This window comes from Ranitomeya variabilis, chromosome 2, assembly GCF_051348905.1.
Source record: "Ranitomeya variabilis isolate aRanVar5 chromosome 2, aRanVar5.hap1, whole genome shotgun sequence".
NCBI classification, from domain to species: domain Eukaryota; kingdom Metazoa; phylum Chordata; class Amphibia; order Anura; family Dendrobatidae; genus Ranitomeya; species Ranitomeya variabilis.
This window is the reverse complement of record NC_135233.1, coordinates 1,001,616,247-1,001,630,417: the sequence shown is the minus strand read 5'-3', so window position 1 is coordinate 1,001,630,417 and position 14,171 is coordinate 1,001,616,247. Positions and strand designations below refer to the sequence as shown.

At 42.0% G+C, this 14,171-nt stretch overlaps 1 protein-coding gene across 6 annotated transcripts in view; it reads left to right on the top strand.

Annotated features, from left to right (window-relative positions):
• SLC16A14 (solute carrier family 16 member 14) overlaps positions 1-14,171 on the top strand; it is a 55,642-nt gene that overhangs the window by 30,063 nt on the left and 11,408 nt on the right. For all 6 annotated transcript variants that reach the window (XR_013221964.1, XM_077291196.1, XM_077291199.1 and 3 more), the window contains exons 3-4: positions 9,215-9,482; positions 13,527-13,670. Coding sequence is in view for 5 of the 6 variants with exons in the window: in XM_077291196.1 (XP_077147311.1) it covers positions 9,215-9,482; positions 13,527-13,670 (412 nt within the window). In the remaining variant the exon portion in view is untranslated. The remainder of the gene's footprint in view (positions 1-9,214; positions 9,483-13,526; positions 13,671-14,171) is intronic.

Here is a 14,171-nt window from a genome sequence, read left to right as displayed (position 1 = left end):
AGTTATACAGCAAAATCAGATTTTTTGTTTCATTTAGATATTCACTAAGCCAAATATATATATATGCAGTTGTGCTCAAAAGTTTACATACCCCGGCAGAATTTGTCTTTCTTGGCCTTTTTTCACAGAATATGAATGATAACACCTTTTTCTCCACTTATGGTTAGTGGTTGTGGTTGGGTGAAGCCATTTATTGTCAAACTACTGTTTTCTCTTTTTAAATCATAATGACAACCCAAAACATCCAAACTACCCTGATCAAAAGTTCACATACCCCATTTCTTAATACCATGTATTGCCCTCTCTAACATCAATGACAGCTTAATAATAATAATTTTATTCCTATAGCGCCGACATATTCCGCAACACTTTACATTTTAGAGGGGACTTGTACATACAATAGACATTGCAGCATAACAATAAACACATACATCAAAACAGATACCAAGAGGAATGAGGGCCCTGCTCGCAAGCTTACAATCTATGAGGAAAAGGGAGACATGAAAGGTCGATGGTAACAATTGCTTTCGTTGTTCGGACCAGTTAAAGTGTAAGAATATGGTATTCATGTAACGCTGCATGAACCGGTTATCAGCCTAAGTATGTAACAATACAGAGGGCTATTAAATGCATGTGAGAACATGATGTGAGGAACCTGGTTATGATAAAGAAAATTTTGAATGGGCAACACAGGGATAGTTAGGTTAATGCATTGAGACAGTAGGCCAGTTTGAACAAATGCGTTTTTAGGGCACGCTTAAAACTGTGGGGATTGGGGATTAATCGTATTAACCTGGGTATTAACCTGGGTAGTGCATTCCAAAGAATTGGACAACTTGAAGCCTTTTGTGGTAGTTGTGGATGAGGTTCTTTATTTTCTCAGATAGTAAAGCTACCCACTCTCCTTGGCAAAAAGCCTCCAGTTCCTGTAATTTCCTGGGCTTTCTAGCATCAACTGCACACTTGAGATCTCCCCAGAGTGGCTCAATGATATTGAGGTCAGGAGACTGATATGGCCACTCCAGAACCTTCACTTTGTTCTGCTGTAGCCAATGACAGGTCGACTTGGCCTTCTGTTTTGGATCGTCGTCATGTTGGATCGTCCAAGTATGTCCGATGTGCAGCTTCCGAGCTGATGAGTGCAAATTTGCCTCCAATATTTGCTGATAACATGCTGCATTCATCTTTCCTTCAACTTTGTCCAAGTTTCCTGTGCCTTTATAGCTCACACATCCCCAAAACATCAGCGATCCACCTCCGTGTTTTACAGTAGCAATGGTGTTCCATTCATCATAGGCCTTTCTTACCTCTCTCCAAATGTAACGTTTATGGCTGTGGCCAAAAGGTAAAATTTTGGTCTCATCACTCCAAATTACCTTGTTCCAGAAGTTTTGAGGCTTGTCTCTGTGCTGTTTTGCATATTGTAGGTGAGATACTTTGTGGCATTTGCACAGTAAGGGTTTTCTTCTGGCGACTCGACCATGAGGCCCATTTTTCTTCAAGTGACTCCTTATTATGCATCTTGAAACAGCCACACTGCTAGAGCCCTGTATTTCAGCTGATGTTATTTGTGGGTTTTGCTTTGCATCCCGAACAATTTTCCTGGCAGTTGTGGATGACATTTTGTTGGTCTACCTGACTGTGGTTGTTTTTACAGAGCCCCTCAATTTCCATTTGTTAATCACAGTTTGAATGCTGCTGACTGGCATTATCAATTCCTTAGATATCTTTTTGTATCCCTTTCCTGTTTTATACAGTTCAACTACCTTTTCCCATAGATCCGTTGACAATTCTTTTGCTTTCCCCATGACTCACAATCCAGAAACATCAGTGGCTGGATGAAAGATACTAGAGTCTGTCTGAATCCCAGAAACTCACTCAGCTTTTATGCACACACACTGATTGCAAGCAGGTCACATGTGAGGATGTTACCTTTCGTAGCTATTCAAGCCCATTTGTGTCAACTTCTGTGCATGTTATCAAGCCAAAATCACCAGGGTATGTGAACTTTTGATCAGGGTCATTTAGATGTTTTGGGTTGTCATTATGATTTAAAAAGAGAAAACACAGTAGTTTGACAATAAATGGCTTCCCCCAACCACTAACCATGAGTGGAGGAAAAAGTTTGGTGTTATTCATATTCTCCGGGTATGTAAGCCTTTGAGCACAACTATATATATATATATATATATATATATACATATACACAGTACAGACCAAAAGTTTGGACACACCTTCTCATTTAAACATTTTTCTGTATTTTCATGACTATGAAAATTGTAAATTCACACTGAAGGCATCAAAACTATGAATTAACACATATGGAATTATATACTTAACAAAAAACTGTGAAGCAAGTGAAAATATGTCTTATAGTCTAGGTTCTTCAAAGTTGCCACCTTTTGCTTTGATGACTGCTTTGCACACTCTTGGCATTCTCTTGATGAGCTTCAAGAGGTAGTCACCGGGAATGGTTTTCACTTCACAGGTGTGCCCTGTCAGGTTTAATAAGTGGGATTTCTTGCCTTATAAATGGGGTTGGGACCATCAGTTGTGTTGAGCAGAATTCTGGGGGATACACAGCTGATGGTCCTACTGAATAGACTGTTAGAATTTGTATTATGGCAAGAAAAAAAACAGCTAAGTAAAGAAAAATGAGTGGCCATCATTACTTTAAGAAATGAAGGTCATTCAGTCCGAAAAATTGGGAAAACTTTGAAAGTGTCCCCAAGTGCAGTTGCAAAAACCATAAAGCGCTACAAAGAAACTGGCTCACATGAGGACCGCCCCAGGAAAGGAAAACCAAGAGTCACCTCTGCTTCTGAGGATAAGTTTATCTGAGTCACCAGCCTCAGAAATCGCAGGTTAACAGCAGCTCAGATTAGAGACCAGGTCAATGCCACACAGAGTTCTAGCAGCAGACACATCTCTACAACAATTGTTAAGAGGAGACTTTGTGCAGCAGGCCTTCATGGTAAAATAGCTGCTAGGAAACCACTGCTAAGGACAGGCCACAAGCAGAAGAGACTTGTTTGGGCTAAAGAACACAAGGATTGGACATTAGACCAGTGGAAATCTGTGCTTTGGTCTGATGTGTCCAAATTTGAGATCTTTGGTTCCAACCACCGTGTCTTTGTGTGACGCAGAAAAGGTGAACGGATGGACTCTACATGCCTGGTTCCCACCGTGAAGAAAGGAGGAGGTGTGATGGTGTGGGGGTGCTTTGCTGGTGACACTGTTGGGGATTTATTCAAAATTGAAGGCATACTGAACCAGCATGGCTACCACAGCATCTTGCAGCGGCATGCTATTCCATCCGGTTTGCATTTAGTTGGACCATCATTTATTTTTCAACAGGACAATGACCCCAAACACACCTCCAGGCAGTGTAAGGGTTATTTGGGGTGCTACGCCAGATGACCTGGCCGCCACAGTCACCAGACCTGAACCCCATCGAGATGGTTTGGGGTGAGCTGGACCACAGAGTGAAGGTAAAAGGGCCAACAAGTGCTAAGCATCCCTGGGAACTCCTTCAAGATTGTTGGAAGACCATTTCCGGTGACTACCTCTTGAAGTTCATCAAGAGAATGCCAAGAGTGTGCAAAGCAGTCATCAAAGCAAAATGTGGCTACTTTGAAGAACCTAGAATATAGGACATATTTTCAGTTTCAGTTGTTTCACACTTTTCTATTAAGTATATAATTCCACATGTGTTAATTCATAGTTTTGATGCCTTCAGTATGAATTTACAATTTTCATAGTCATGAAAATACAGAACAATCTTTAAATGAGAAGTTGTGTCCAAACTTTTGGTCTGTACTGTATATATATATATATATATATATATATATATATATATATATATATATATAATCAAACAGTTAATTTATTTCAGTTCTTGAATACAAAAAGTGAAATTCATACAGTATATTATATAGAGTCATTACAATCAGAGTGATCTATTTCAATTGTTTATTTCTGTTAATGTTGATGATTATGGCTTACAGCCAATGAAAACCCAAAAGTCAATTTATCTCAGTAAATTAGATTGCTTTATAACACCAGCTTGAAAAAATGATTTTAAAATCCGAAATGTTGGCCTACTAAAATGTATGTTCAGTAAATGCACTCAATACTTGGTCGGGGCTCCTTTTGCATCAATTACTGCATCAATGCGGCGTGGCATGGAGGAGATCAGTCTGTGCCACTGCTGAGGTGTTATGGAAGCCCAGGTTGCTTTGATAGCAGCCTTCAGCTCATCTGCATTGTTGGGTCTGGTGTCTCTCATCTTCCTCTTGACAATACCCCATAGATTCTATGTGGGGTTAAGGTCAGGTGAGTTTGCTGGCCAATCAAGCACCTTGATATTGTTGTTTTTAAACCAGGTATTGGTACATTTGGCAGTGTGGACACGTGCAAGTCCTGCTGGAGAATTAAATCTCCATCTCCAAAAAGCTTGTCAGCAGAGGGAAGCATGGAGTGTAAAAATTCCTGGTAGACGGCTGAGCTGACTTTGATCTTGATAAAACACGGTGGACCTACACCAGCAGATGACATAGCTCCCCAAACCATCACTGATTGTGGAAACTTCACACTAGACCTCAAGCAGCTTGGATTGTGGCCTCTCCACTCTTCCTCCAAACTCCAAACTCTGGCACCTTGATTTCTAAATGAAATGCAAAATTTACTTTAATCTGAAAACAACACCTTGGACCACTGAGTAACAGTCCAGTTCTTTTTCTCCTTGGCCCAGGTAAGACACTTCTGGCATTGCTTATTGGTCATGAGTGGCTTCACACAAGGAATGCGACACTTGCAGCCCATGTCCTGGATACATCTGTGTGTGGTGGCTCTTGAAGCAATGACTCCAGCAGCAGTCCACTCCTTGTGAATCTCCCCCCAAATTTTTAAATGGCCTATTCTTAACAATCCTTTCAAGGCTGCGGTAATCCCGGTTGCTTGTGCACCTTTTTCTACCACAGTTTTTCCTTCCACTCAACTTTCCATTAATATGCTTAGATACAGCACTCTGAACAGCCAGCTTCTTTAGCTATAACCTTTTGTGGCTTACCCTCCTTGTGGAGTGTGTCAATGACTGCATTCTGGACATCTGTCAAGTTATCAGTCTTCCCCATGATTGTGGAGCCTACTAAAATAGACTAAGGGACCTTTTTAAACGCTTAGGAAGCCTTTGCAGGTGTTTTTTGTTATTCTAATTTACTGAGATAATGACGTTTGGGTTTTCATTGGCTGTAAGTCATAATCATCAACATTAACAGAAATAAACACTTGAAATAGATCACTCTGTTTGTACTGACTCTATACAATATACGAGTTTCACTTTTTGTATTGAAAAACTGAAACATTAATTTTTTGATGATATTCTAAATTTGTAAGAAGCACCTGTATATGTATATGTAGTATATGTATATGTATACTGTATATACTGTATATATATATATATATACAGTTAGGTCCATATATATTTGGACAGAGACAACCTTTTTCTAATTTTGGTTATAGACATTACCACAATGAATTTTAAACAAAACAATTCAGATGCAGTTGAAGTTCAGACTTTCAGCTTTCATTTGAGGGTATCCACATTAAAATTGGATGAAGGGTTTAGGAGCTTCCGCTCCTTAACATGTGCCACCCTGTTTTTAAAGGGACCAAAAGTAATTGGACAATTGACTCCAAGGCTATTTCATGGACAGTTGTGGGCAATCCCTTCATTATGTCATTCTGAATTAAGCAGATAAAAGGCCTGGAGTTGATTTGAGGTGTGGTGCTTGCATTTGGAAGGTTTTGCTGTGAAGTAAACATGCGGTCAAAGGAGCTCTCCATGCAGGTGAAACAAGCCATCCTTAAGCTGCGAAAACAGAAAAAAACCATCTGAAAAATTGCTACAATATTAGGAGTGGCAAAATCTACAGTTTGGTACATCCTGAGAAAGAAAGAAAGCACTGGTGAACTCATCAATGCAAAAAGACCTGGGCGTCCACGGAAGACAACAGCGGTGGAGGATAGAAGAATAATCTCCATGGTGAAGATAAACCCCTTCACAACAGCCAACCAAGTGACCAACACTCTCCAGGAGGTCGGCGTATCAATATCCAAATCTACCATAAAGAGAAGACTGCATGAAAGTAAATACAGAGGGTTCACTGCACGGTGCAAGCCACTCATAAGCATCAAGAATAAAAAGGATATACTGGACTTTGCTAAAAAACATCTAAAAAAGCCAGCACAGTTCTGGAAGAACATTCTTTGGACAGATGAAACCAAGATCAACCTCTACCAGAATGATGGAAAGAGAAAAGTATGGCGAAGGCGTGGTACAGCTCATGATCCAAAGCATACCACATCATCTGTAAAACACGGCGGAGGCAGTGTGATGGCTTGGGCATGCATGGCTGCCAGTGGCACTGGGTCACTAGTGTTTATTGATGATGTGACACAGGACAGAAGCAGCCGAATGAATTCTGAGGTATTCAGAGACATACTGTGTGCTCAGATCCAGCCAAATGCAGCCAAACTGGTTGGTTGTCGTTTCATACTACAGATGGACAATGACCCAAAACATAAAGCCAAAGCAACTCAGGAGTTTATTAAAGCAAAGAAGTGGAATATTCTTGAATGGCCAAGTCAGTCACCTGATCTGAACCCAATTGAGCATGCATTTCACTTGTTAAAGACTAAACTTCAGACAGAAAGGCCCACAAACAAACAGCAACTGAAAACCACCACAGTGAAAACCTGACAGAGCATCAAAAAGGAGGAAACACAGCGTCTGGTGATGTCCATGAGTTCAAGACTTCAGGCAGTCATTGCCAACAGAGGGTTTTCAACCAAGTACTAGAAATGAACATTTTATTTACAATTATTTAATCTGTCCAATTACTTTTGGTCCCTTTAAAAACAGGGTGGCACATATTAAGGAGCTGAAACTCCTAAACCCTTCATCCAATTTTAATGTGGATACCCTCAAATGAAAGCTGAAAGTCTGAACTTCAACTGCATCTGAATCGTTTTGTTTAAAATTTATTGTGGTAATGTCTAGAACCAAAATTAGAATAATGTTGTCTCTGTCCAAATATATATGGACCTAACTGTGTATATATATATATATATATATATATATATATATATATATATATATATATATATATATATATATATATTACAATGTAGCTTTCAAAATTTGAGCAGCTTAAACGAGAGTCCTGCACTGTGCACAATCCCAGCTTATTAGAAGTGCCTCTTACCAATAAGCTGATCACAAAGTGTACCCCTTCTGGATCCCCCAGTAATCAGCTGTAATATCTGGCCAAGAGATGAGGATGCCGAACAAGGACTCTTTTTATCTACTCTTTTAACTTAGAATTCCCTAAAAAATTTTTAACCTGACGACCCAGGTTATGTCCTTATGAGAAGATGCACAACTTGTTGAATACTTCAATGTATTGGAAACATCTTGTAAAAAGAAGAAATTTTGAAGTCTACTATTTATTAACAATTCTGATTGCACAAAGTTTGTAGTCTGTGACTGTAGAGACATTATAGCAGCTAGAGACATTAAACTCTTAACAAAACTGTTTTATTTTTCATTTTCCACAGAATGGAGCATTAAAAAAACCCAACATTTTTGTGTCCATTGCCTTTCGGCATCCTCAAGATCCATTACATTCTTAAGAACCATCGTTTCACAAAAATGTTTTCGTGTGAACAGGCTGCTTATCACCCAGTAAATGAGCAAACCGCTCGCTCAATGGGTGAAACAATCTTTTATGCAGCAAAATCAATGGTGCATCATGTGTAAGCAGAACTCGCACTGCCGATAACAATGGCAGCCTCTGCACACTGAACTATCTAGTACGGATCTCTCAGTGCGCATTGTTTACTGCTATCGATGTGTGTAAACAGGCTGTTAAACCACTGACGATCGGTTAATGTTTAGTGCTGCCGATTGGTCCACTTCCTCTCGCCATCAGCACTGTTGCCATTCATCAACAAGAACAATAGTGTCTTATGGGTGTTTGTATTGAATAAGCCCATTTGCGCATTGAACTACTGTATGTACATCTTCCAATATATGTAGTAAAACGGATACTGCCAATTCAATTTGGGTTTTTCCTATTTTGAAGTATGCAAATTGCCAAATATAGGATAAAAGCCTTGTGAAGTGCATTTCAAGTGGTTCAGCACGTGACCGCGATCCCGCTTGTTGGATGAGGACATGGAATAGTCTTAGCCAATTATTCCAAAACTGTGCCCTGACTGGAACACTACTCTTCCCTCATACCTCCCTTGTGTAGCCCTAGATACATTATTGCACACTGCAAAAACGTTGCATACTGCTCCAATACAATGCTTATAAACAGAAAATAATCAGAGGAAGGTTAGGGACACATCACAGTATTTTTTCTGATCCAAAATAATCAGTCCGATTGTGCTAATCACACTTTGATCAAAGTGTCATCATAGCGTGATCCAATCTTCTCAGATGAAGATAAGATGGGAAAAAATGCCCATCTTCTCCATTTTGTCAGTCCACGAAAATCGGACTGCACTCCAATGTCATTAGAGTGCAGTCTGATGGTTTCCACGCACTCATTGACTTAAGTGTGAGCTGAATATTGGATGCACATCGGACTGTGTCCAAGGAAAAAACTGAACATATGCCTGACCCCATAGAATAACATTGGTCCAAGTGTGATCTGATGTTTTTGTTGGATCGCACTCGGACCGAAAATACGATTGTCTGCACTAACCCTATATGTGTGGGTATGGTTTGTTGACATAACCAAAAAATGGAGTAGACTGTACCCTGTCCTGTCAAAAAATAGTATCCAAATGTATATACGGTAGTTTTAAAAGGAAGTCAGTGACAGCAGGATCCGACAGAATAGATTTTCTGTTGTGTCCTATTCTCTCGGCATCTCATATGGTTTTTTGAGCATGCACTAAAAAAAGCCAGATATAAAAATTGTAGCTTCCCCTAAACAAACTGCTGACTGTGATTAGATAAAAATCTCTTGTTATGTAATAAATCAGGGTCTGCATAAATACTAATATTAGTGATTAAGTATTTGCATCATATTTGTTTCTTTTTTTGTTTTAGCTAATTTTGTCAGTTTCTCGTTTCTGCAGCTTCTACGTGGTTGATTTTCTGCTTGGTTGTGATGTACTGATTTAATGTACTCTAACGTAGGTCAAGATGTGCAGTGAAGGAGCAAAAATGGAAAAAAAGCTGGACGGGAAGATGAAAAGCAAAGTAGACAAGCCAAAATTGGACCCAAACATCGATGGTGGATGGGCGTGGATGGTTGTACTCTCCTCATTTCTTGTCCACCTTTTGGTAATGGGATCCCAGATGGCACTCGGGATACTTAACATGGAATGGCTTGAAGAGTTCGACCAAAGCAGAGGTCTGACAGCGTGGGTCAGCTCCCTGACAATGGGCATTACCCTGATTGTAGGTATGGAACTGCACAACTGGCTGAGGATGCAAAGCCTGTCCTACCAAATGTATGTTAGAAAAATCAAGACACAGATCAAAGATAGGGTAACTGTGGAAACAGACTACGCAATTGTAGTCTGTTACCATGAAGACGTATAAGACCTGCATCAGAGCTATAGACAAAACAAAACCATAGAAGGATCTTAAAGGGGTTGACTATTAGGGTACTGTCACACAGTGCAATTTTCGTCGCTACGACGGCACGATCCGTGACGTCGCAGCGTCGTGTGATTATCGCTCCAGCGTCGTAGACTGCGGTCACACTTTGCAATCACGGCGCTGGAGCGATGCCGAAGTCCCCGGGTAACCAGGGTAAACATCGGGTTACTAAGCGCAGGGCCGCGCTTAGTAACCCGATGTTTACCCTGGTTACCAGCGTAAACGTTAAAAAAACAAACAGTACATACTCACATTCCGGTGTCTGTCCTCCGGCGTCTCAGCTTCTCTGCACTGTGTAAGCACAGCGGCCGGAAAGCACAGCGGTGACGTCAGACGTCACCGCTGTGCTCGCTTTCCGGCCGGCAGGCGCTCACAGTGCAGAGAAGCTGAGACGCCGGGGACAGACACCGGAATGTGAGTATGTACTGTTTGTTTTTTTAACGTTTACGCTGGTAACCAGGGTAAACATCGGGTTACTAAGCGCGGCCCTGCGCTTAGTTACCCAATGTTTACCCTGGTTACAAGCGAACACATCGCTGGATCGCTGTCACACACAACGATCCAGCGATGTCAGCGGGTGATCAAGCGACGAAAGAAAGTTCCAAACGATCTGCTACGACGTACGATTCTCAGCGGGGTCCCTGATCGCTGCTGCGTGTCAGACACTGCGATATCGTAACGATATCGCTAGAACGTCACGAATCGTACCGTCGTAGCGATCAAAATTGCACTGTGTGACGGTACCCTTACTGGACAAAGCTATCGACTCCTTACAAAGAACGGCAGTGGTAGACATACTTTACAGAGTAAGGAAGTTGTTCGGGCTCACTGTAATATATTTTCTCTGCTACGTATGATAAACATTGCCTTAGATTTCCAGCCTCAGATGTATGAATAAATAATGTACTAAAAGACCAAAGCAGTAATAGATGACGGCACTCACCACTTTGTGGACAAATTTCATAGCAAGCAGTAGGAGGGGAGAGCAGCGGCAAACAGCAGCGGGCTACAGACATTATGTGTTTCTCTAGCGGTAGCTTGTACTCTCCTCACCTGAGTTTTATTGCTTGCTATGAAACCATAAAGATGATTTTTCCATAATAGGGTTAATGGTGTTCTCTTCACTTCTACTACTTGGGACTTTATTGACTTTTTTTCATGACAGAGCGCTGCTAATTGTTATGGCAGCTTGCTATGTGCATGGATTACACCTGCGTGCTTCATCGTGCATGTATGGAAGGAAGATGGTAGTGCCAAGCGGTTGTTTCCTTTGCTTTTTTCACATTGCAATATATTTAATATATTATTTGCAAAAAAATGTAAGGAATGGTGCTGGTTGCAATATGTTCCGGATTTTAATTTAACTGCCCTGATAGTGTAAAGAAGGGGGAGGGGTCAATTCAGGCACGAAGGTAGAATAGGAAGGCAACAGATTGTTAGTGTTTCTCTGCATTCTGTACACTCTTTACAGCACACACATATACACATTACTGCTGCATGTGCTGTACATGCACACTCAGCTCTGCTATACTTGCACACACGTATGGCTGCTACATGTACACCTGCTACATAGACCTAGCGCTCGTACACACATAGAGCTCTGCTGATTACAAAGCTCTGACTGGAAATTATGACCACTTCTCCAATGATAGTGGCACGCTCCAGGGCCCAATCTCAAGATGGATGCAGGTCCTATTGGTGCGAGCCAGCTCTACATATAAACATATAAACTTTAACCTGTGGGAATGTAATAAATGTACAAGATGGGAATATTCCTTTAAGTTAAAGGGTACGCACACCAGGTCTGAGAGGACTTGAGTATACACTGGCTTAAAGAGACTGAGCACTACTTTTATACTCGCCAATCTATCCTCCTTCTAAGGCTATGTTCACACGGTGCGGTTTTTGCTGCGGATCCGCAGCGGAATTGCAGCTGTGGATCCGCAGACGTTTTCCATGCAGGGTACAGTACAATGTTACCCTATGGAAAACAAAATCCGCTGTGCCCACGATCCTTTTTTCCACTCGAAAATCCGCGCTGATTTTCTGCGGGAAAAAAAGAAGTAGCATGTCAATTCTTTCTGCGGATTCCGCAGCGGGTTTCCACCTGCCCCAATAGGAAAGTGCAGTTGGAAACCCGCAGCGGAATCCGCAGTAGAAACAGGACCAAAACCCGCAGTGGAAAACCACCGCGGATTTGCACTGCGGGTTCACCAAATCAGGACCTGAAAAATCTGCAGCACAAAAAGGATCGTGTGAACAAGCCCTTACTGCTGCCTATTCCCCATCAGTCTTCAAGCAGGGAAAACAATTGAGGACAATCAGGGGCTGCAGAAGTTAACATGTATGATTGAAATTGGATATAAACAGTTTGCAATCGACCCGTGACCAATCATTGGCCACAATATCTGTATATCTGATTACTGTCGTACAGACATGTGACTGCTACAACCAGTGACTGGAAGCAGCAGCTGCACATAGCTCGCTGCTGCCATCACTGATCTGCTGCCACTGTCAGATGATGTTCCCACCAGAAGACAAGGGGACCAGTGGGGAATTCAGCAGCGGTGCAGACAGAGCTCGACAGGTGAGAATGTTTTTTTACCTGTTCTGGCCATGCTGGAGCATTTTTTTTAGAAAATCAAAAGTATTGAGCAACCCTTATAAGCTGGTCATACATGAGAATGCTTTCTCATCTGACAGGTGTTTCCTTTAACCCCTTTCTGCCATCGGACAGAGTAGTATGTCCGATGGAAGAACCCCCGCTTTGATGCGGGCTCCGGCGGTGAGCCCGCATCAAAGCCAGGACATGTCAGCTGTTTTGAATAGCTGACATCTGCCCGCAATAGGCACCGGCATCGCGATCCGCCGGCGCCTATTAACTAGTTCAATGCCGCTGTCAAACCCTGACAGCGGCATTTAACAAGCGCATCTGGCCAGAAATGCGTGCGCCACTGACCCCCATCACGTGATCGGAGGTCATCGGTGCGTCGGCATAACAACCACAGGTCTCCAGCAGACCTCTATGGTTGTTGATGCCGGATTGCTGTGAGCACCACCCTGTCATCGGCACTCAATGCTGTAATTCTGCTGCATAGAGGTGATCTGAGCATCGCCCCTATGTAGCAGAGCCGATCAGGCTATGCCAGCTTCTAGCTTCCCATGGAGGCTATTGAAGCATGGCAAAAGTAAAAAAAAAAAAAAGTTTTTTAACCCCTTTCTGCCAGCTGACGGAATAGTACGTCAGCTGGCAGATCCCCTGCTTTGAGGTGGGCTCCGGCGGTGAGCCCACCTCAAAGCCGCGACATGTCACCTGTGTTGTACAGCTGACATGTGCGCGCAATGAGCGCAAGCGGAATCGCGATCCGCCCGTGCCCATTAACTAGTTAAATGCCGCCGTCAAGCGCTGACAGCGGCATTTAACTAGCGCTCCCAGCCGCGTGGCCGGAAGTGCTCACACTGCTGACCCCCGTCACATGGCCATATTGACAGAAAAATAAAGTTATGGCTCTGGGAAGAAGGGGAACGAAAACGCAAAAACGAAAAAAGCTCCCAGGGTTAAGGGGTTAGACTCCACCAGGTGACTGTGCGCGTTTTATTGTAATGTGGAGGAAGAATACACTGCTGCCAGTCTCATCTGACAGCAACTGATCTTCTGTGGAAGCAAAGGGTCGGAAGCAAACATACCCAATCCTTCCTTGTCTGAACATCTAGCCTTGGGTGAAAGTAGGGACGCCCATTTACTTATTAAATATTTGGTTTATCTTGACCAAATATGTGCTTTTGAGTGTCTGTACAGCGATCCAGTTGCAAAACTATTTTTAACTATGATTTTATATTCAAGGTCCCTTCATTGGCTTATTTATTAACACTTGTGGATGTCGGAAGACAGCAATGATTGGCGGGTTCCTCACTTCTCTTGGTTGGGTGCTAAGCGCATTTGCCACCAATGTGCACTTTCTATTCTTTACATTTGGAGTGACAGCTGGTAAGTAAAAGATTCATGTTGTCACACTGGTTGTAGGGATGTCATACACGGCTCACAACAATTAAGGGAACACTTGCCCATCATGCTGTACCCTCCGGCCAGTTAAATGTATGGGAGCTCGTTCTGTCCAGTTAGGAAGTACAGGTCCTTCTCAAAAAATTAGCATATAGTGTTAAATTTCATTATTTACCATAATGTAATGATTACAATTAAACTTTCATATATTATAGATTCATTATCCACCAACTGAAATTTGTCAGGTCTTTTATTGTTTTAATACTGATGATTTTGGCCTACAACTCCTGATGATAACCCAAAAAACCTGTCTCAATAAATTAGCATATTTCACCCGTCCAATCAAATAAAAGTGTTTTTTAATAACAAAAAAAAACCCCATCAAATAATAATGTTCAGTTATGCACTCAATACTTGGTCAGGAATCCTTTGGCAGAAATGACTGCTTCAATGCGGCGTGGCATGGAGGCAATCAGCCGGTGACAC